Consider the following 23898-nt stretch of genomic DNA (forward strand, 5'->3'; position numbering starts at 1 on the left):
TTGAGTACCCCACCATTCAAAAGAGCAAAAAGATAAGCTTTCTAAGATGAGCAATCCAAAGCAAAAACCTTCTTCATGCTGCCATTACTTAAGGTCCAACAGAGATTTATCTGCTTGCTTTCATAACGTTCTGGACTTGAACTGATCAGTTCTCTCTGCCAGGACACATTTCTGCCAGGTTTCTTCTACATTTTGCATAATCTGGTGTATGACATGACTGGGAGCTGAGCTGTAGGGTTTGTCACATAAGCATATTAAAAGCTGTCCTGACCAAAGACGGACCACAATCGGTTCTGAGGTTGAAAACCAGCATTTTGCCCGGGACTTCTCACACCAATCAGAAATACCTCAACTACCTGAGACGGAACGCAGCAGGAAGGCAAAGTTCAAATCCCAGACACAGAGCACAGTCTCTCTCCTTCAGGTCAGCTAGAAGTATTTCAAGACACATCTTCCTGCCTGTAGAAGATCTTTTTCAAATCCATTTGCACAGGTCTAGGAAATTTTTGATTTTCTGACTTTAAAGCATTCTGAAACCTTTACTCATACAGCAGTACTGCTGCGATGACAGCCATGAATCCATCAGCCAGAAATGAATAATCTGTCAAGTTTTGCTCTCTTGTCTGGCAACATCGCATACGCCTGCATCACTGTTTGTTGTTACTTCTGGATCCCTGCAATAAACATAGTAATGTAAAAACTCATTTAAAGACACGCAGAGAGATCTCTATTTTTATTTTATTTTAGCTTCTGCAGAAGACAGTCCAGATGTGTTCCCCCAGAGCTGGAAGTACCAGTTGACAGCATCTTGACGGTCTGGCAAGAAGCGTGTCAAGTGTGACGCCCCCTGATTAAGCTAGCAAACAAACGGAGCGCGTGGTGGTCTACAGTCATTACTGGTATTAAACACAACTCAAATCTAACAGTTCTCCTGTTCTGCTTTTTCTAGTGCTTAAGACTCTTCGTGAATAACCTCAGGATCACATACATCAATGGAATGATCTCTCAGAGAAACATTCTTCCCAGGTGAGCATTGTCAGCCACGTCCAAGCACACTCAAAAGCAAGGTGTGCCGCAGCAGATCCCTAGGTAAGTTGAGCAGTGGTACTGCGGTGAGCTTGGAACAGCTGAACTGCTGCTGCTGCTGCCTGCAACTCCTTCAAGCCTAGAACGGGACGGCAGAGTATCCCAACAGGTTCTTCCAAGAGATTATACAAAGCGCACACTCCTTCTGTGATTTCCAAGCTGTACTGGGTCTGTACTGCAAAAGAGAATCTTTTCTTCTTGTTCTGCCTCCTGTACCACACGGAAACGAAACAAAAAGAAACAGAACAGGATATTCCCAGAGGGATTTCCAAGGCTCCATAATTCAGAGTAACGCAGCTGAGGACAAGCAGCACTCCCCAGCTTGCTGCCACAGATGACCCTTCTGGGCTGGGATCTATTTCCTTCTCAACTCTTCTGTAGGAGGACCGGTGGCTAAGGGGCTTCTGGTGATACCGCAGCCTCTTCTTCCCCTGCTGGAACTGCTATATATACGCACTGAACAGATTCTGTCCTGTATTAAGCACTTGGATTCAGAAGTCTGTATTTTGATTACTTTGAGGGACTCTGGAATAATTTAGAAGACTTTAGCTATGAAACACTATGCATTTTAGAAAACAAGGTTCTGAAGCCATTACTATGACAAATTCATCCCAAAAAACCTACAGAAACCTTCAGGATGGTGACTGCCCATCAGCCAGTACATTCCAGTTCCTTAATGGGTTCCTGGTCAGGCTTCCCTGGGAATTACAGCACTCTCCCAGTTCAAGCAGTTTTCTTCCTTGATTTGTAAATTTGTAAATAAAAGGATCTGATCCATCAAACATCTCTATGGACACTCCGAGAGTCACCTGAAATGAGTCTGGAAGTTTGCTTTGCTTTTGTTGTTCTTTTTAGCTGTTTTGGTTTGTTCTTTGAGGCAGAGGAGAAGGCTCTTCCTTAGAGCACTGTATCTAGAGACTGACATTTGGACCACTCACGCTCTTCGGGTACCAGTGTTCAACTCGAAACTGGAAGCACACAAATACTTGAAGCCCTAAGAGGGAATAAAGAGCCTGACAGACACGCATGACAGCTTCCTGCTAGTCCTGACTGACCACTGCCAACAAACACACAGAAACGCGTAATATCCAGTAATCACAGGAATTGTCCTTGCATTTCCCAGTGGGTCTCTCTGAAGAGCATCGTGTGCCAGCCATCATGTAAGAGCTTTGGCAGAACAGAAAGAACAACCTCACAGCCAGGTAAGACAAAGATTAATGTTACAGGATCACCCGATTTTCCCCTTAGCAGTGGTGCTCTTATTCTCTCTCGTACTCCAAGCTGCTCCAAGCAATGACCTGGTGCTCTTGAATACACCTGCAACATCCACACAGGGAACGGACTGAAACAGCGAAAGATGATCACATGTTCAGTAGGAAGATCTGATGAAGATTCAGAGTCATATCCCACAAAAGTATGGGAGAGGAGCAAAAAGCATGAATATTGCTCACTCTATTCCTACAGCTTGGGCACAGAAGAACAATCTCTGGTTCATCGGATATATCAGACCAATGATGTTAACTCCAGAAACTGACGCACAACGGCCAGAGGCTACAGCTGGATCTTTGGAAGCATGGGGAAGACATGATCTATAACTGAGCTGCCTGCTGGCTCTCAGTCTTTTGCCTTGTTCTTTAACACACCGAAGAGAGCAATCAGCATTTACATCCTAATGAAGGCAGGCTCCGCTGCTCTACCAGACTGAGTACTCCGCAGGTCCAATCTTTTCACTCAGAAGGAGCTCAAAGCTTACTATATTAATATAGGTGCAGTTAACTGCAACTGCAGATGAAAGCAACACCAGGGTTTGGTGGTATTTTATTTTATTTCCTTCTTCCCTTCCCCATAATAGGGGATCCTTTTCCTTCCTCCACTTTCTAGATGGAGAAGCTGCTATGGTTATATTATATATATATATATTTTTTTTCCTTAGGTAATGAGCAACAGCATTTCTGTCCACCATAAAACTTTTGGCAGGGCGAAAGCCCTGCAGCCCCAGTTACCAAGGAGGGCAGCAGTCTCCCAGGAGCAGTGGCTTTAATTCCTAGGGACTCTATTTTTAGTTGCAGCACCAGAAGTCCCTGTAGCAACAATATCCTTTGACCTGTCATTTATGTCAGTGGAGGGAACGGGGACAGAGCCGGTCTACGGGTCTGAGTGTTCAACTACTGCTACCCTACATTAAAGGAGTTTGTGCTGTACAGAGCACGCAGACATCTGAGAACAGTTGAATTCCTCTTTCATTCTCTTCCCAGAGGAGGGCTGAAGAGGGAGAGAACAGGAACGAACGCAGTCAATAACAGCCTCGGGGACTGACTGCTGAGATGCACCTGACTTCTGACAGTCACGCCGGTCTGAACCTGTAAGGATGTTCGCTTCAAGTTTCTTCAAGCTAAACCAAGGTTATCAATTTTTGCCATTAACATTATCATCAGTCACACTGAAGCAGAAAAAATTGGGGTAGATTGCAAGCAATTCTGTTGTTTGGTGTGAGGAGGAGTAGGATCCTCCTCTTGCAGTCGCTCTGACTGTCACAGGGAAGACTGACAGTAAGGGAGGTATACATGGGGAATGTGCGTAACAGAAGCAGAGCAGGAAGTTATTTTTAAATAGCTACTATTCAGAGAAGAATTACCATTAGCGTTTTGAATACTAAATCAAATCCCTTGCAAGACTTTTATCATAGAAAAATGAAAAAATAAAAGCTCCGACTGATGTAAAGTTCACTCCTTCTTCTGTCCCTGAAAATTAAACACTTCCTACACAGACAACCAATTACAAATTAAGCCCCCGATTTACGCCCTCTTCCTCCAGAGCTCAGAAGCAATTCTCAAATTCTGACAATAGTTTGAAAAAAAAGAAAGAAATTAAGTTATTAATAATAATAAATGCGCTTTAGGAGAGAGCAAGATAGAAAAAAAAACAAAGAGAATTTTAAAAGCTGAGTGATTTGAATTCCGAAGAAAGCGGGAAACACCACATGAGAGTCTGATTTTCAATACAACCAAGCTACAAAAGCAATTGACAGCTGCTTAATAATTCCACAAAAGTTATTTTTTCTCCAACCTTTTAAAAATACATCTACTCTAAATTGTGAAAAGAAATCACGGATTTTTTGTTCTGTTCTTTTCAGGCTGGCATAATAGTTGCTGGTTCTTAAAGTAAAAGGCCACGCAGTACCTGGACTCTGTCATCCCTGCACCATTCCCGACATTTCTGTGCCACGTGCAGGTGACAACCATCAATCCTTCACTAACATCACTCAGCAAAGCCGGATCCTCTTAGTTACACTCAACTATACAACTTGAAGGAGAAACTAAACGCGTAAACATAAGCAGTAAGCAGCAAATCTTTCTGTTCCAAGGACTGGTCTCACAACATACTGGAAGAAAAACCCACAATATTTTGACAAGTACCACAGCTTAAGAACCATTAATGAACTGGGGGAAAAAAGCTCTGTCAATCACACATGGATCTTTTTCTACGGACCTAGACTGTAAATAGCGTACAAACATCAATGGGCGACCAAGAACACCGCTTCACAGTTACCGAGTTGCTATGATCTAGCCTCCACAGAGCCTGTCCCCAACCCTGCCTGCTTACCGTAACACCCGAGGGAGTACTACTAGCACCACAGACAATCGAGACATGCGGCAGCCTGAGGAGTGACGCAAAGGTAGATTTAAAATGTACGGTCACATCGCTTTTGGATGGATTCTGCTCTTAAAAAAATTCTGTGCCGCGAGAGATCAGGGGATCAGGGATAGGCTGAGAAGGAAGGCACCTCTGGAGCTCATCCGGCCCAGCCCCCTGCCGAGCGGGATCACCTGTAGCACCCTGCACAGGACGACGGCACCGGGCAGGTTGGGAGTACCTCCAGCGGAGACCCCGCAGCTGTGGAAGCTGCGTTCCCGCACCAGCCCCCGGCTGGACAAACAAACCCACGCCCGGCAGCACCGCGGGGCCTTCACGCTGCCGAGGCGGGCACCCGAGGAACGGCCGCGGCGGCGCCCCACGCCTCGCCTCGCCCCGCACACGGCCCGGCCCCCGCGCCCCGCTCACCGTTGAGCGCCGACGCCTGCAGCGTGGCCCCGGAGGTGCCGTCGATGACTTTGATGGCGCCGCGCGCCGTGACGGCCAGGATGGCGTTGAGGGCCGGGTGGTAGCACAGGCTGCGCAGCCCCTCGGCGTCGCAGCGCAGGCAGCCGTCCCGCAGCAGCAGCCACTCGCATGGGCCCGGCCCGGACGACGACGACGACGCCGGGGCCGGCCCGGAGCCGGAGCCGTGGCCGGGACCGGGGCCGGGGCCGGCGGGGGGAGCCGGTGCCGAGGAGCAGGAGGCCGCCGCCATGCCGCGGGCCGCCGCCGCCGCCGCCCTGAGGAGAGGAGGCCCGGGGGCGCCGCTCGCTGCCAGGCCCGGCCGCCGCCGCCGCCAGTCACCAGCCGGGGCCGGGGAGACGGGGAGAGGGAGAGCGCCAGCGTGCGCGGGAAGTGACGCAACCGCGCCGGATGCGGAACCGACCGCCGGGCTCCGAGCGGGGGGGGGGGGAAGGAGGGGGAGAGCGGCCGCTAGCTGCGGGGAGGGGGAGGGGAGGGGGAGGAGGGCACGGGGCTGCCGCGCATGCGCAGGGGGAAGGGAAGGGAAGGGAAGGGAAGGGAAGGGAAGGGAAGGGAAGGGAAGGGAAGGGAAGGGAAGGGAAGGGAAGGGAAGGGAAGGGAAGGGAAGGGAAGGGAAGGGAAGGGAAGGGAAGGGAAGGGAAGGGAAGGGAAGGGAAGGGAAGGGAAGGGAAGGGAAGGGAAGGGAAGGGAAGGGAAGGGAAGGGCTCAGCCAGCAAACTGTAATGCTGACCCCAAGCACCACGGAGTTCCAACACTAATGGGGTCCCCTACAAATCGGGGGTTTTATTAGAAGGACCCCAATTAGCAGAGGTTTCAATAGGATGAGAATACATTCAGAAAGTGTCTGTTTATAGAAACGGTAAGAAAACACCACAAAAACACACAGCTGTCTGTGCTGGTTAAGCTACTCGAAAACTGTTCTGAGAGCAAAGTAGCTTTGAAGCTGCCTCACTGCTTCAAGTGAAGCCTTAAAAGACCACTCACACTAAGACAAACTTAAAAGCACACCTCCTCCAGCTGCATGCTGTCTCTAAGCCCAAACAGTTGCTTTCATGTAGGTTCCAGGTAGGTGCAAGTTTTTGTATAATACAAGCTGTGGGATACATAGTAAAGGGAGAAAGGTTTGTGCATTTTTCTTTCTACTATATGCAAAAGCTTGTCCAAAGCTTCTGTGTGTCCAAATCTCTCCTACAGATAGGATTCTCTACCTTGAAACAAGGTGTTCCATCTTGGAAAGGGAATGTTCTGCTAGAGGGACATAAAGTTTCCATGCATAACAAACCATATCTTTATTATCCCAAGAATTTATTTATAGTCCTAAACCTTGAGATCGATGACAAGTATAGGAATAGAGATGTCTTAATTCAGTGAACATACATTCTGTAAACAAGTTGAATTCAACTTTTTTTTATAAAAAGCATCTTATATTTACACATACCTTATCTAAAAATAACTTTATTGAATGCAAAGTTAATACAAACTATGAGAACCATTTGAGAGCTGTTTGTACATATTTCTTTGCACAGCGTATGCAAAAGGTGACCCTAGAGATACTGAGATTAAAAGGTGCAAATCTGCAATTGTGTACAAAATATGTACTATGTTAAGTGCATATCGACATTGCATATTACACATGCCACATCTGTCAGAAGGAACAGTTAAGTTGCAGCTATAAATTTCACAGAACATTAGCAAAGAGAAAATGAGAGTATTTCAAGATTAAGTAGAGCATTCTTCCATCCTTTGAATCACTTGAGATGCACACATCCATTATGAACATCACATGAACAACTATGCAAAGAGGAGCTCATCTTAAAGCTTTCTGGCAGCCTAGTAACCCAAACACATCCTTGTCATTGATGTTAAGCATGAATTGTGTCTGCGTAGCTGGAGTCTTTTAGTTGGATATTCCTGTTAAAAAAAAAGAAAGCATAGCCATGACAGAGATGACCAGATTCCTACACAGGACTCCAAAGTGAATGTGCATTCCCAGGTAAACTTTTTTTTTTAAAGCGTGATATGAATACCCTCAGAACACTTCTAGACAAGCACCAGGCTGCCAGCTTAGCTTAATTAGTTTAGTATGACTGTATGGCAATTCCACCAAAACTTCCACAGAAGTCAAAAAATCAGGTGAAGAGTTGGTCACTCAACCAGTTTTCTCCGTTAACGTATTATATGCTAGATTGTTATTTTACAGTTTGTGTCCAGGATCAAGTTTAAGTAGTTCTGTTTAAAACCAATGCAAGCGTCAGCCAGGAAAGCAGCTGGGGTAAGGTAAAGGCTTGTGGTAGCGTTGGAATTTCAGTATGCGTTTTGCAATTGGCGAGTGGTAAAAGTTAGCAAAACTTGCCATTGTAGTATCTAAAAAGCTGAGAAACTACAGTTATGATAAGGAAATACATCCATCAGGGATCAAAGACAGCCCTTACTATTACCTCGTCATGGTTGATTTTTATTTCCAGCATTGAGAGGGGAAAAAAAGACACAGGGAATGCTTTCCACCTACCCCCGCTCAAGACACAAGATGACAAAAAAAGATACTTATGATCTATTTGGTAATACTAAATACTGAAGATTGCAAATGACTAAGTACCATGCAAAGTGAATTTCAGTGGAGTTTCCTTCCGAAGAAACATTACCATAAGGACCATTACATAAGCAATCAACACAGTACACAGGAAATATTTAACATGTCATCATATTACACAATCCTTGGATAGTCAAAATTAGCAAGACTTATAATTGTTACTGAGGCTGTAGTTCTAACTTACTTATGGGGGAAGAATCTGACCTTACAGCTCTTATTTCTTTTTGCAAGGGGTTAACAGCTGTTGAAAAAAAAAAAAGGATGCAGGTTATACACCATGCTACCCAAAACAAAATAGAGCAAGATGTTGTAAAACAGTTAGGGAAGCATTCTTTTTATTTTGTCATAAAATAACATTGTTTAGAGGTCAAACAAATGTGAAAGATCGTCTTTTTTTTTTCTTCCGACATTAAGCCAGCCACAACTGAGAAAGGTGTTCACCTGTCTTTCTGTAAATTTAAACTTAAGTAAATTAAATTCTCTAAATAAGCAATTTAATTACGTCACGCAGTAAATGTCTTGCTCCTTTGGTCAGAGATAGTGAATGAAGACTTCAAATACTTGTAATTTTTAAACTTTAAAAACCCAATATACATCCTTAACCAAGGAGTACTTATGCTACACACAAGCCATAGATACAAAATACACAGTATATACATGTTTTGAAACAAATTGGAATTTATAAAAACTCAACAGCCAAATCAAAGTAATTGAGGCACTAAATTAAAAGTAGTATCTTCATGTCTTGATTATACAGGCTCTTCTGTGAACAAATCAGGACTGTTCCATAAATATATATATTATCTACAGAATTTGCTGTGCCAAAAAAGCCAGCTGTGTTTAAGCTCAAAAGAAAAATTGCACTTGGAGATTGTTACAGTTAACTTCTCTTTCTTCTCCTCAAATATAGTAATCTGGTCCTAGTGCTTTTGGCACAGGTACGGAGTTGTATTTTTGCTACACTTTCTTATAAAACAGAAGATTCTTTTATTTTGTTCATTAAAATCTGAAGAGTCTTAAACAAACCTAGAACTTTAATACAAATCTATATAGCTACAATTACTTCATTAAATAATATACACAAATATGCTCTTCAATCTTAAAACATCTTGACAACTGGATACAAAACAGTCACTTGTATTATCTCCAGCCTCCTTAATCTTACGCATTCAGTCTGCAAGTGACTAAAACATGGGTTTTGGCCACATCTTTCACTAGATCACACCCCAGTGTACAAGGACAGGAAATAAATGTATAATAAAAAGATTGGATAAATTAGAAGGGGTTTCTTGGTCTTGAATTCTTCACCGACTAGTAAGGATGCAGCACTGTATGCAGCCCAGAAGACTCCAAACAACTGAAAAAGAAAATGAACAGTCTTAGCTAACACCATGAGAAAATCACTCTAAATACCACGATAAAGAAAAAAAAGCAGGTCTTTTCAATATAATTAGAATGAAACATACAAGTTTAGGTGGGGAAAAAAAAGCTTCACAAAAACCCTTCTGTCCCCACACAGAGGAGAATATACTATGTATATCCATTCAAGTCTAAGGAAGTATTTGAGAGGCATGTTATTTTACTTTGACTTCTTTTTTTTAACTGAGGCAAGCAGCTAAGGATCTATGGTAAGCTTTTTGTAATGGAAGATGATACCATAATGCAAGCTGTAAGCTTCTCCAACTCAAAACCCGCTATTTTTATTTTTTTAAGAAAAGAGACAAGCAGTATATTTGACTTTCTCCTGTGATACATACCAGAGGGTTAAATTACCTTTTTTTTTTTTTACTTCTGGTTTTACTTTAATTATAGTGCTCCCACCTCAAGGTAACAAACTCACCTTTCCATTCATTTCAGATACAATGAGAAGTCAGATACATTGAGAAGTCTCCCAAAAATATAATCCATAGCAAAAACTTCATTGCTTCTTCAGTTAATAACTAACTAGTTTAAAGGACTAGTAGAAAGTATCATTACATGTAAATACTATGTTACATGAAGTTAGTACACATACATTTTTAAAAAAAAGTCTTTAGGTCAGTGAACTTGACTCAAGCCTCAAGCTAATGAGGTTACAGCAAAAAGTAATTAGACATCTATTATCCTCAGGCAGCAACTTGAAAATTAATGGAAAAGGAAAAAATACTTAAAACCGAATGAGAACAAAGCCGTGAATCTCCTGCATACAGCAAGACCGAAGTTCTGTTCAGGAGGAGGCAGACAATAGGATCTCAGCAAAAAAAAATTCTTCCATGCTTCTGTCAGAGTAGCTCAAGTTGGTTGAGGGATTATGCGACTGGTTCAACTGTCATTGCTGAAGACAACAAAAAACCTGCACACTGCCTAAACTGGGACAGTGGAGATGGATCACGACCAAATTCTCTAAGATACTTTAGGAAAATTGCAGCAATGAAACCAATCAAGGTGCATTACTCAGCTAGTTTACTTTGCTGGCTGCAATTGGAAAAAAAAGTGACTGGAACTGAAATCTCACTTGCAGTTCCCCAACTTTAAGACTGGGGAGTATTTCCCCAAGCACAGAGCTCCTACGCCACAGGAAGCAGTACGTGTCACAGCACAGGCAGTTTTGACTATATGCAGCTTGTCCTGCCTTTTCCCACTAATGATCCAAAGGTAAGAACCTTTCACAGATTTGCCCTGAAGTTAATGTAAGACTGCTAACAGTAATCAGGTAACAGAGGTTTCATGTAACTTAAAAATAAATACAAGTTAATATTAGTTAACTGCCAGGTTAATAATTTGCTTTCTGAATGTATCACTTAATAGTAATTGCAAGTTAACAAATCACAAACACAGCTATTATTCTTGTTTATCATAGAGTTTAGCTGTATTTCAATTATATTGTAAACCAGCAAGCCAACAGGACAGAAATTAATCAAATCAGCATAACAAGAACTCAGAAAGCGTACAGCTTAGCCAGTAAGTGTTCTCAGTCAACCTTCCAGAAGTTTAGCAATAACTTCACAGGCTACCTAGAAGGTTGTATGAAGTGTTCAAGAACATTATGCACTTCCAGGATCTATTGGGGAACACTGCTAGTTTCACTGAAGGTGTCCGACAGCAGGTGGTATCAGACAACCTACTGCTTTGTGGCCCATGTCCCACATCTGTAGAGTCAGAGGAAATGTTCACCTTCTCTGCAAAGGATATTGAGAGATTTGTACTGCTACCGTTATGGGAAGGCCTCAGAACAATGGCTAACATCATACTCATGCTGCAGTAACTAAAAATAAACCAGATAACGAGGGAAAGGATTGAACAGCTTACTTTCAGATTCATTTTGATGTTTAATTACACATCTGCATCTAAAGCAATAGCCGTAGTTACTTTTTAATGCAACTAATATAACTCAGCAGAATACTTAAATAGAAGCTAACCTGATAACAAGTATTTCTGTATCCCCCTGGGGACTGTATATTCTCCAAGTACTCAAAAGAAACATTGAAAACAGAATTTGCTTAGCAGTCATATCCACTGTGTTAACCAAAAGAATCAGAGTTCAAGTTGTACTTATATTTTGACATGTTGCATTGTCCTGTACGGATTAATACTTCAAGTGTTAGGAAAGTTACTTAGAATAACTGTAAACAAATTCTCAATAGATGTTACCAAACTTACTTTTATTAGGGTAGAAACCACTTCAAATGATCCAACCACCAAAAGTACGGGTGCTATGACAATGAGGGGAAGTAGAGAATATCCTATCACACCAAGAACTTGGCCATAAGCAACCTGAAATTTTCAAGCACATAAAAAACAGACTTTGTAGTACAAAATCTTTGTCACCAAGCAATTTCATCATGTTATAAAAGTATGAGTAACTATAATAATGTGTTGTGTATTCATGAAATTTCTGGTAAAGAAAATTTGCTAGCATGAAAATTCTTTTCCTATACTATTCCCTATAATTCTGTAGTTAATCATTCAATTCCTTAGAAAAATGTCTTTATTTAAAAAAACAAAAACTAATGACATTTTTAACACTTGCATAGGAAACATTTACACAAAAAAACATGAGGGATGGGTAGAGTTACATATTTTCATGTCCCACCTTAAGTGGTTCACAACTGCCACTCCATGGAGTGTGCAAATGAAACCTAGGAGCACAGAACTAGAACAGACCTCTCAGTCATCAATCGTAGACCTGGCTGTCACAGGCAGCAAAGAAATGATTTCCTGCATTAAGATATTAATATATCAATTTCAAAAGTACTTACGTGCTTTCACCATTAGCAGAAGACCTAGAACCCGGTCTCCTTAAGGTACAGAAATCTTCTGATTTCCAGCTTAAATGTATCGTCACTGATTATCTTAAACAGACTAGTTCAAAGTACTTCCATAGATGCTTTTAGTTTCGTTATTAAATGGATATTAAAGTGTCTGATTTTCCCCTACTACAGTTGGAAATATCCCTTGGCCCAGCTGGGCTTCTTCAGTTTAACTTTGCTTGAAAGACAGTTACTTGTTTTGCCTATCTCTTGCAACAGCTGATCCTTCACAGTGAACTCTGCAGCTCTGTAGTGACCCCTCTCCCCCTTCTCACCGGTTTATACATTCTGATCATTTCACATTTTGAGCCACAAAATGTACTGACTTAAGGGTGTCTGAATTATGCTGGCAAAGGTACCTTGCAATCACATTTATAAAAGTACTCCTCTTATAAGAGGATTCAATCAGTTTTAAGCTGCAGAGCCATTTTAAGAAGTTTCTATCCTCCTGACTCTTCCACTGCAGCAGTTTGCGGGCCTAGCCTTAAGTCATTTTCTGTTGTTCACACCTGAATCACTCAGTGACTCAGTTTATAAACACCACTCACTCACACAGCCATGCCAGCCCTGCTGATGCAAGCGGCTGGAGGCAGGGATGTAGGCCAGAACCTCAATTGGCTTCACAGCTGAAAAACACGCACTGACTTTCATCCTTTAATGGGTCTGAACTGCATAAGGCCGAGGATGAAAACAAACACTGGTGGGTGCTCTGTACAAGGCTGCTATACAACTGCTGTCAGCCCAATTAAAAAAGTGAAATAAAGGGCAATGCGAGGAAGGAGAAAGGGCCCCATTTAGCTCAGCGACCAAAAAATTGAAAGCATTTGTCCTCAAGAGAGGACTTTAGCTCTGGATCACAGGCACCTGTACCAATCTCCAGGATTTGCAGCATGAATTTCTAGATTTTTTACCACATCCAGCACTCCATGCACTGCACAGGAGTAGCTGACCACCTCTGCATTTTAGATTCTACTTCTGGAGGCCAGGAACCTGAAATGTACACATTAAGGTTCTCAACCGCATCCATTCTTAGTTGGCTACAATGTCCAAAGCCAAGCACCAAGAAAATAAAAAACTACTGAAAAATGTAGTCAAGAGACTTTAATTACCTCCTTCTACCTCCTTTTCACATACAGGTACTTACCTCTCCTCCAAGAACCCTGGCCAGTAAAAATATTGTCAAGGATCCAAATATCCAAATAGTTATAATCCAAGAAACAACCTTAAAAGAGAAAGAACAATTCATTTCTAATATTTTTCACTGTGAGAAAGGATAACTCATTTATATTAATCATTTTCACTGCGCTCAAGAATTTCATCATACAAAAATGAATTCTGAATTGCAGCAAGAACAGTTTTACTCAGTATTACAGCAAAGCTTGAGAATAAAATTCAGAACTTACATTTACAAAATCACAGTAATGGCAAATTCATGCAAATGGAAAGCTCAAACAGTATTTCCTATGTGTTATAATATTGCATCAGAGTAGGAAGAAATAAGTTAAATGTAAAGCTAAGATCACCCTAGATAAACATCTTCACATCCTCATATTCCAAAAAGTTGGCTGTTTTTAAAAGTCATAGCCAACCAATGCAAGGGGTAAGGATTCTCCTTCTTTCATCCACAAAACACAATTTTATTCCTTACTCAATCTGAGAACACTCGGAAGAAATAAGCCTTTAATTCTTGGTAGAACTTTACGATGAGATAGAAGAAGCAGACCCGAAGTCCTGGGAAGGAGTCTGTAATTATTTTTCGTGCTTCTTTCATTGCTCTCTTCTTTAACGGAGTAAGCTGGAGAATGGTTTTAAGATTCTTTAACAGAACCTTCAAAGTAACGTAGCTGTTCTTGCAGGTGAGCTACTAGGAGGATTAGAAGTGAAGCTCTCTCTTTTGAAATACGTTTTTAGAGGGAAACATCAATCTCAGTCCACTCTTTGTATTTTCAACTGTTGCACTTAAAAATAAATTCACCCCCTATTCAATTCTTCTGTCAATCTGGAACTTTTAAATAAGTGGAAAAAACTGAATTGAGTACTAACCTTATTTAGAACAGATAAAAATCATAACACTTCAAAAAATAGGTAAATAACATTATGCTATTTGTGAAAATAGCACATGGCCTCCTTTTACATCCTGCTTTCCTCCACTGTCTAAAAGAAGAGAACCAGATTAAAGTCTTAGAGCAGGATCACTCATCCCTCCAGCTTACAGGCCACCATTCAGCTCGTCTGGCCTCGCTGCTGTCATTCATCCTGTTGCTAGCTGCCAGCTTTCCCTCCTACCACAAGTACAGCACTCTAACATCCACATGGTAAAAATCACTGTTCCTAACAAACATTAGGCCAATTGTTCACGTACAGAAGATACACAAACTACAGCAGAGAATTGATATGTCACGGGATCGAGGAATGGTCCTTGCTTTGTCTGACAGACAGCTACGTGGCCCACCCAGAAGACCTGAATACTACAGGGTTTAGTCTACTCATTTCACATCTCAGAGAAACAAGATACTGACAGCAAACTCTCAGTCAGCATTTGGTACACCAAATGGAAGCCAGAGGCCACAACGGGAATGATTTTGTGTCACCTTTCACAGAAGTCCTAGCATAACCACACACAGTTACTTTACATATATGGCTTACTGCTATTCTACATTCTCTTTAGAACAACTAAGTACACAAATAGTCCAAGATTACCAAAGATGCAATTAACTACTGCTGGAAAAGCCCAGCTAGGCTCTCATTCAAATTGAAACTACAAACAATAACACCTCTCTATTTCCAAGTTGAATGTAAAGAAAAAAGTTAACTGCGTCTATGGAAGGCAATTAAATCTGCACAGTGCCTTTGAAAAGCTATTCGCTGTAGAGTTCAAATGGAATTATGGACAAATTCTATTGACCAGGGGAAAGTTACTGTAACTGAGCATGGAGGACAGAAGAGCAATGTGCACTAATGAAGATCAAATATACTAGAGAACAGCTGTAATTAGCACAAGTTAAACAGTTGTAATACAGTACAAGTTAAACAAGTAGCCTTATTTGTCAGGAAGTTAAAATTCATGGCATCCACATGGATGTTCTGGGGTAACATTTTTAGTAATAAAAAGCAAGTTAACGAAAGGTCAGAATTAGAATGGAAATATTCACTAACATGACTATAAACTTACCAGCATCAATCTGTTTCCTCTATAAACCACATCTTTACTTCGTTTTCTTATATAAAAACCTGACATTTTAACCATGATTAACTTATCTGTGGGTTATTTAATACATTTCTTGTTGCTATCTTTTTACATCTTAAGAAACAGTATTTAGAGTGCCCCACAGCAGTATGTGAAGAAAACACTTTCTACCTTCTTAAGAACGCGAACTGCCTAGCAATTGTGTCCCCACATTTCATTTCGATTTCTTTTTACACAGGAGGCTTATACCTACCTTAAATTGTCCATATAAGGAAATCATTGAGAAGAAGAGGACAACTGCCAGAGGACCCCAGAAATCTGGATTGTCTCTCACTACCTGCCTATTAAACCCAAGAGATGGCATAGGCATCAACACGCATCGAATTTTGTAGTAAATATCCTTCAGGTCAATGTCAAGTTCCTCCCTGAAATTGGAAAGCAAGGGAGCATTACTATACATCACAGGAATGAATTAGGGCATAAAAAGTAAGGTCAAGGGCAAACAGGTTTGTAAAGCAAACCTGTCACCATAAGGCTTTCTGTAGCCATGACCAGCAAAGGAACAGTTCATCCAGAATGAAGCAGTGCCCTACCTTCATCACACATTCAATAGCCAGTATGACACAGACATATTTCATTATACAAAAATCAATTACATGACTGAGAGTTACAAACATCCACAACACATCTGAGCAGTCCACATTAGGACAGCAGATCTATTTTCTGGCATGCCACACACGTGACATTCATACCATCGTAAACCAAAGTCAAAGACATGCACGCGCAGAAGTGGGACATTTGTGTGCTCCTGTGTTAAACAGTTTGCCAGGAGCACACTTATTATGGAAATGTCTTGTTTCCAATTCTACAAGAAATAAAACATTTCCAGTCACCACTCCTAAACCATTCAAAGCACATCAGTTTTTTGTTGTTAAGTGAGATTTCACGTTCTTCAGCAACAATAGTTTTCAACAGACCAGTTTACACCAATTGGTTAATCCCTGGCTTGTTTCCAGTATGAGTAAAAACAAATGAAAGCCAATTAAACTAGCAATAAATTCTAGCAAGAGATCTTGTTCCTCTCTAATTGCCTTTTCCAGTCCCTGGCTACAAACCATCTCTAAGCAGCTACAGATCAACCAGAAGAGTCTTCTGTAAGGGAGGCTCTTAGCTGGTAAGTTGTCATAATTCTCCTAACACAAGTGGAAGGAAGCAGACTTCCCAAGCAATGGGCAATTCCCTTACCATTGCTTTAGTTTATCTGCGGAACCTTGGGACAGAACTGTACCTTGGTGTTTCCCCTACACGGTTATGAATGAAGCTCTGAAGAGTTGCAAGAGACTTCAGGCAGTTATCTGCTCTACATTTAGTAACAACCCTAAAGGAGTAGGGAAAAATGTATATCATATTCTAAATCTGTTCATGAAAATTTTGTACTGGGCTTTAATTTACATCTCTTTCCTTAGAAGAGCTGAAGTGAGAAATAAAAGCAAAAAGACAAGATTCACTGCAATTTCTCTTTCCGAAGTGAAACACTGCTGGTTGATTCTCTCCAGGTAGTTTCAGGATCGCCATTACCAGCCTATGTCAGGGTTGTTGTTACTAACCTGTAACTAAATACTAAAAATTGTTCTTTAGCCCATTCCTTCGATTCAGGGTTGCATTAAAAGCATCTATTTTTTCTACATTTACCTAAACAGTATATAGCATTTTTATATTCCACTCTGAAGGTTGTGTAACTGAAATACTTTCTTTCTAGAATTAATTTCTTGTCATTGCCTAAGGCTTCTCATAGTTCCTTGTGTAATAAAACTGCCTTCCCCCGAAGCTGTCAGTCACCTCACCAAAGATGAGATGGTAGCTGTAACAGGAGACAAGTGCGAAGAGCAAGGCTGCCCAAATAAGAAAGAAAAGCCCTTGCTATTATTGAACAAAATGCTCGTGTGGTACCACCACATCAGCGAACTTGTCTTAGCTATCTGCTGTTCTTTAAATCCATAAAAGCATTCTGACTAGAAGGCTTCATTACAGCCCGCGTTCTAGGAATAATTAGAACAGCATAAGAACTGCTGCATAAATCCGATGAAGGTTCTCTGTTAGCCAGATTATATTCCTTCTGTTTGCTACAAAATTATCAATGCCCTGGTATGTTCTTCTCACTTCCAACAACAGGCAGCTAGAACACCTAGCTGCTTTTGAATCACAAACTTGTTTTTTGTGGTATACAACATGACACAACAGAGAGCATTCACATGTTGTCACCTCAGTACAGCAGTCTATTTCTTAATTAAAAGTTACAGGTTTACAGAATAGACTCAGTCACGCAGGTGCTACTCCTGCACATTTTAAGTTCAAGTACTTTTAAAGCAGCAATTTCATTAAGCTCTCCAGGTGTCTGTTCTCTCCTAGCACCCTCATTTGAACTCTTCAGAGTACTTTCCTTCCCCTCCATTTTTAAAAGCATCATTTTCTTTTACACAGGAAAACATCGAGACACCAAGAATGAAACTGCTTAGGTGCAGAACACAGACTAAGAACCAGGCTGCCTGCCTCACAGAGCCATAACCTTAAGATACAAGCTGTCTTCAGACAATCATGTTTCTGTGAACAGAACAAGGGATGTAGACGTATGAAGTTTTAGGGACATTTCTGTCTTTCAACAATAATTCCTTTTAACACAGCTTTATAATATAAGATAGCATGAAAGAATGTAAAGTTTATGCTGCTTTACTTCTTGCAGAATAGTCTTTTTTTTTAAACCATGACAAGATCAACAGATAAGAGCACACAAGCCATGAAAGTTCTGTACTTAAACTGATTAATAAAATTTGGGCTTTACTTCTCCCTTCCTCCCCTACAGTCAATAACAAGCCTTTCTTTTACAGTTGAAAAAACACCATAATGAAAAACATTTTTATTCCTGCACTGAAGAGACTCATTGCTGAAGTAATTCGTCAAACAGAATTCCAGAAGGCTGTGGGACTATTTGAGAACCTATGAGCTGTTTCTTTTACCTACACAGCTAAGAAAGATAAATATCTAGAAATAATTATTACATACAGAAGCGGCTTGTTATCTTCTGGGTCATCATCTTCCACTTCCAGAAGCCAGCCGTACCCTCTCTGTCTCAGGAATGTAGTTGCAGTAGATTCTTTGATGAATTCTCCTCCAAGATTTAGCTTAACATCTGGAGTTGCTATGGACCCACTAAGATCTTTGAGAAAAAGGGAGAGAAAGATAAATATCTTGCTAAGAATATCTGATTTCAAAAGCACTGGAAGATAAACAGATGTATAAAGCTAGATGTGCTGTTCATCACCATGAAATATTTAAAGTTATACATTAACGTAACTTGAAAGGGTACTTCTGGTTTTGTGAGGGGTAACAATGCTGGTTTAGATGACAAAATTCTAGCGTGGAGCACTTGTTTTGGTGACACAGTGTAACGGTATGACAACACCTTTCAATCTGTGCTTTATCATTAAGCATTTAGAAGCATAAAAAGGAGTTAACTATGAAAGTCTCATCGTGCTGAGAGTTGTGGATTTACCATTTTTTCCTGACCACACTGTCTCAGAGCCCATTCCTGCACACTGGCATTGTTTCACCCAAATTCTCTCCTTTCATCCAACTTCTCACAGAAAGAGAATATTTCCAGGTGTTTTGATTTGTAGCCTGCTTTTAACACAGGTTAAAAAATGGTAGAAAAAAATACTATCAGAGATCCCCACGGTCCGTTCAATAAGGAGAGATACAAGAACGCTCTTTAATACGCTATGATCTTGCTCTATCACAGCACTACCCACCCCCCACTCCCCCCAATTTATACATGTTCTGTGTCAAAGTTTTATTTGCATTGTATTTGGTTATCTACAGATGAAGAACACAAAACAGTTAATGAAAACATTTACTGAAGAAATATACTACTGAGGAAATAAAATAGGAGGGAATGAAAAGAGTTTAAGTATTCCATTAAGAATTCATAAGCTTCCTTTTTTTTTGGCTTAAAAACACAACACACAACAAACAAGCGAGCCAATTATTTGTACAAACCTTGTTACAAATATACTGAGAGGCAAACACTCCCTTCTCACCCAAGATTTTTTGCCTCACTAAAGAAAATCTTGTTTTTCCTTATTGTTGTGTGTTTTTATACACACACAAAATCCTATGTACAAATTTCCCCAAACACCTACCTACAGCAGTTACTTCTGAAATATTCCTGCAACATGCTCAGAGAACTCAGGCCACATTTGTGGATTATGTTTGAGACATCATCTACCTAAATGCAGCATAACTTTATAAAATCTACATTCTAACAGTGACAGGATGTCCTACAGTGTTGAGCCAGCATGTCTGAAGCGTTTACTCCACACTCAGCACCACAATTAAATTAACAGAACTCCGTCCCAAATCAGCTTGCTAGGCCACGCCAGCTTAAATTTAAGCTTCCCCATTAGTGCTTCTCAGCCATTTCATAATCGTGACAGTTAATGGTCTGTTGCTTTGATTCCAGGAACACCATCTGCACAGGATCCTCATGAAGATCGCAGTAATTTAAAGAAGGAATTTCTCTTCACTCCTTACACATCGGCACATACACATTGATCCCACCAGATGCAAACAAAGCCTTCTGCTGTTGCCTGGGAGAAGAAATGTATTCTTAATGCCTGAACGTCGAGGTAGGGAGAGCCTCACAAGTTTTCTATTATCAGTGGGACCCTTCTGTCATTCTAAAAAATACCTGTCTGTGCTACAGGGCAACTCTGCTTCGCAGGAGGTGTTCTCGTGATTCTTTGTGCGCAGCTGTGGCTGCCAAAACACGCAGCAAGAACAGCCCAGTCAGCCTTCTCTTTCTGTCTTCTCAGTGATGACTGACAACCCATCGCAACACCGGAAAACTTCTACACAAGTCTTCTTTACCAAGGCTCCCGTTAGCACTCAGTTATTAGTGAATACCTACAACCACCTTTTACATCGTGAAACCTATTAACGTGATCTTAGGTCTATGTTGCAAGATGACATCTCAGGTGGGACAAAGCAGTGCAAGAGGTTAAAAACAAACAAAAACCAGCCTGTTCTTTAACCCATACATGTCCACTTAATCTCTGCCACTCTTTCCCACAAACAGCTACCTCTTATGGAAATAATACAAAAAAAGTTTCATTCTTTGTATAGGTCAAGACCTGGGAAATAACAAGAAACTAAAATGCAATGTAGGGTATTTTTATTTCGAAATATCAAGCTGTTTAGTTTCCCTTACGTCTGTTCGTTAGGATAGGCCTATGTGGCACTTTCCAGAGAGGACTACACTGAACAGGCATGAGATTACACCTCACTTGTGCTCACAAAAAGTACAAAGCTGAGTCCAATGCAACACGTCATACTGGGCAGGTGTTTTTAACACACTGGCTCTGACAGACTACTAACATGGGGCTCAGCAAATGCTTCTGGGGGAAAACCAAGGGGTCTCCCAAAATCCAGATCCTGGATCCCTTTTGAGGTCAAGGCAAAAAAGGGAAAAAAAAGAAATCAAAGAAAAGCAACGTGGGTTGTACCTACTGATTAGTACACCTTGTCAGAGCAATTGCTAAGTTCACCAAAGCTCAGAGTTCAGCGTTCTGCAGTAGTTTTTCTCTTCAATTCTTCTTTTCTAGTATAGGGCACCAGAGCCAGGATTTGCACAACTCCTAACCTCGCCTACAATTGTAACTAAACATACAAAGTCGACAGCTTGTTGTTCAAGCGGCCAGAGCCCAAAGGGTCACCCTCTGCCAAAAGAAGGCGGCATAGCCCTGCCTGTTGCACGTTCGTTTTTGCGGCGGTGAGACAGAAAGTCAAAGTCGCCACAGCATGCCAGCACGGCGCTGCTCGGTGGGAAAGGGCAGGCCGCGGGGCACACTTCACCCCCTGAAATACACACGGGGGAAGGGAAGGGAAGGGAAGGGAAGGGAAGGGAAGGGAAGGGAAGGGAAGGGAAGGGAAGGGAAGGGAAGGGAAGGGAAGGGAAGGGAAGGGAAGGGAAGGGAAGGGAAGGGAAGGGAAGGGAAGGGAAGGGAAGGGAAGGGAAGGGAAGGGAAGGGAAGGGAAGGGAAGGGAAGGGAAGGGAAGGGAAGGGAAGGGAAGGGAAGGGAAGGGAAGGGAAGGGAAGGGAAGGGAAGGGAAGGGAAGGGAAGGGAAGGGAAGGGAAGGGAAGGGAAGGGAAGGGAAGGGAAGGGAAGGGAAGGGAAGGGAAGGGAAGGGAAGGGAAGGGAAGGGAAGGGAAGGGAAGGGAAGGGAAGGGAAGGGAAGGGAAGGGAAGGGAAGGGAAGGGAAGGGAAGGGAAGGGAAGGGAAGGGAAGGGAAGGGAAGGGAAGGGAAGGGAAGGGAAGGGAAGGGAAGGGAAGGGAAGGGAAGGGAAGGGCCCCGCGCTCACCTTCGGCATCGGCGGAGGAGACGAACGTGAAGTCCCCGTTGCTGGGCGCGTAGAGCGGCGGCTGTGGCCCCGGGGGCTGCATCTCCCCGCCCTCCGCGGGGGCTGCGGGCCGGTGCCGGTGCGGGCGGCGGGGCCTGGCCTGGAGCCTGCCCGGGGGCTGCCGCGGCGCTGAGCGGCGCCCGACGGCCACGGCGCAGCCGCCTCACGGGGCGACACCCAGCAGCCCCGCGCCGCGATTGGCCGCCAGCGGACCCCCTCCGCCCGACCCCGCTATAAAGCTTCCGCCGATTGGGCGAGCCGGAGGGCGGGCGGGGCAGGAGGCCCCTCTCACCGCACCGCCCCCCAGGGTTGCGTCAGCAGGCGGCCAGCGGGCAACCGGCGGCGGGCGGGGCCCGGCCTGCAGGGGGCGGTGGGAGCCCTGCGGCCCCTCCGCTACTGAAGTACGCCTTTAGTTGGGAGTTCAAGTGTCGAAAAATGTCCTGGCAAATCAAATCATAAACACTTCAAGAGTAACGCTGGAGGTTTCCTCCAGACGTAAATCTGGAGGTTTTTTAACTCTGGATTTTTTTTTTTTTTTTTTTTTTTGAAGAAAGCCGTCATCCTGAATGCTTGCTTCCCACCTCCAAGATCATCTGGTCCAACCATCCCCCTACCACAATGTCACCCACTAAACCATGTCCCCAAGCAGCAGGTCCAACCTTTCCTTGAACACCCCCAGGGACGGTGACTCCACCACCTCCCTGGGCAACCCGTCCCAACGCCTGACTGCTCTTTCTGAGAAGAAATGCCTCCTCATTTCCAACCTGAACCTCCCCTGGCACAACTTGAGGCCACTCCCTCTAGTCCTATCACTAGTTACCTGCGAGAAGACGCCCATTCCTTCAGCTTTGCTCCCTCTCAGTATCCACATGCAGCTGCCATGGTGTTCATGTTCCCCCATCCCACGCCCGCATGCATCAATGGCGTCTTTGGACAGCCATCAACCACACCGGGGCTCCCCAGGGGTCCATCAGTATGAAGCTCCTCCCCCACCCCCATTTGTTCAAACCTTCAGGCTTGAGGTGTCTGGACTTCTGTCCTGGCACTCCCTTGTCTATGAAGAAATCTGGCATAGCCACAAATCAGACGGAAAATGCAACACGCTGGATGCATTCCAGAATGGTTGTCCTTTTGGTTCACAATTAAAATGGAGTAGATGGATGAAAATCATCCCAAACTTTTCCCATGGTTCAAGCTGCTATATCCAAGATAGCTCCTTTGCCAGGCCTTGTTAGCAGCAGCTGCGATAACTTGCAGAGCATCACCAAATAGGCTGGTTTATGAGAGTGCTGTGATGCACTGTTTTGAATGTAGTACTAAAGAAGTTTTAAAATAGTAAGATTTAGATGCTGTTGCTAGTCCCTGTTATAATGAGGGAACAGGCGTGATGGCTTTCGATGTGCTCTATACTTTGAAGAATCAGGAACAAAGATCTCACTTTTTAAGGCTTAAGATTTAACAGGAACTGTTCAGCTGGAAGGGACCTACAAAGATCATCTAGTCCAACTGCCTGACCACTTCAGGGCTAGCCAAAAGTTTAACTATGTCATTGAGGGCATTGTCCAAATGCCTCTTAAATACTGATAGGCATGGGGCATCAACCACCTTGCTAGGAAGCCTGTTCCAGTGTTTGACCACCCTCATTGTAAAGAAATTTTGTAAATATTGATATATTTGGAACCGAAAAAGTTAAAAGAAGATAATTGCTCTAGAGAAGTGGTTTGATTTGCAAAAGGAACATACTTTCCCATACATATCCCATTACAGAAAATCACTGTGAGTTCCATCTCAAGTAATTTTGAACAAGTAAAAGCTTATCTGGTTTTTACAGAGAGAGCATGACCGGAAACTTCTTTTTTTTTTCCCATATCCAAAGATAATTGAAGTTTGGGTTTATATGAAATATAATTTGTGTTCGGGTTCTCTTTGGACATATTACAATGATTATCAGTTTCCTTGCAGCAATAGGAATAAAAAAATCACATATAAAATGTATGGAACCTATTTTTAATTGAAAACCTTTAACTGAAACCTTAATAATACAAAATGGCCCTACAGCTTTTTGTGCATTTTGATTCCCCTTTAAATAGTTGAGCGATCAAGACATCTGGCAAGAGTAACTCATTGTCTTGACTATTATGTGGAACTTGTTTGTTACAAGACCTTTGTAATA

General features: G+C 42.4%; 2 protein-coding genes across 10 annotated transcripts in view; both read right to left on the minus strand.

Moving 5' to 3' along the window:
• The window catches only part of BIRC6 (baculoviral IAP repeat containing 6), a 178094-nt gene extending 172520 nt beyond the window's left edge, over positions 1 to 5574 (minus strand). For all 9 annotated transcript variants that reach the window (XM_080588416.1, XM_080588413.1, XM_080588411.1 and 6 more), the window contains exon 1: positions 5149 to 5574. In XM_080588416.1, the coding sequence (XP_080444542.1) occupies positions 5149 to 5437 (289 nt within the window). In that variant the 5' untranslated portion in view covers positions 5438 to 5574. The remainder of the gene's footprint in view (positions 1 to 5148) is intronic.
• Positions 5575 to 6644: 1070 nt separating this feature from the next.
• Positions 6645 to 21955, minus strand: YIPF4 (Yip1 domain family member 4). Its single transcript, XM_080587264.1, has 6 exons — positions 21687 to 21955; positions 18332 to 18485; positions 15525 to 15696; positions 13229 to 13306; positions 11435 to 11548; positions 6645 to 9152 (listed from the first exon to the last, which is right to left on the minus strand). The coding sequence occupies exons 1-6, from the start codon at positions 21766 to 21768 to the stop codon at positions 9015 to 9017; spliced, it is 738 nt and encodes a 245-aa protein (XP_080443390.1). The 5' UTR covers positions 21769 to 21955; the 3' UTR covers positions 6645 to 9014.
• Positions 21956 to 23898: the final 1943 nt, after the last annotated feature.

Source organism: Anser brachyrhynchus (assembly GCF_964034855.1).
Source record: "Anser brachyrhynchus genome assembly, chromosome: 3".
Lineage (NCBI taxonomy): Eukaryota > Metazoa > Chordata > Aves > Anseriformes > Anatidae > Anser > Anser brachyrhynchus.

What these genes read in the sequence shown, in the direction of transcription:
- YIPF4 (XM_080587264.1), bottom strand. Translation starts at nt 21,768, where the DNA reads ATGCAGCCCCCGGGGCCACAGCCGCCGCTCTACGCGCCCAGCAACGGG. An exon ending in CTCCTCCGCCGATGCCGAAG is followed by an intron (nt 18,486 to 21,686) that starts GTGAGCGCGGGG and finishes TTTTTCTCAAAG; the next exon opens with ATCTTAGTGGGTCCATAGCA. An exon ending in GAAGATAACAAGCCGCTTCT is followed by an intron (nt 15,697 to 18,331) that starts GTATGTAATAAT and finishes TTCCAATTTCAG; the next exon opens with GGAGGAACTTGACATTGACC.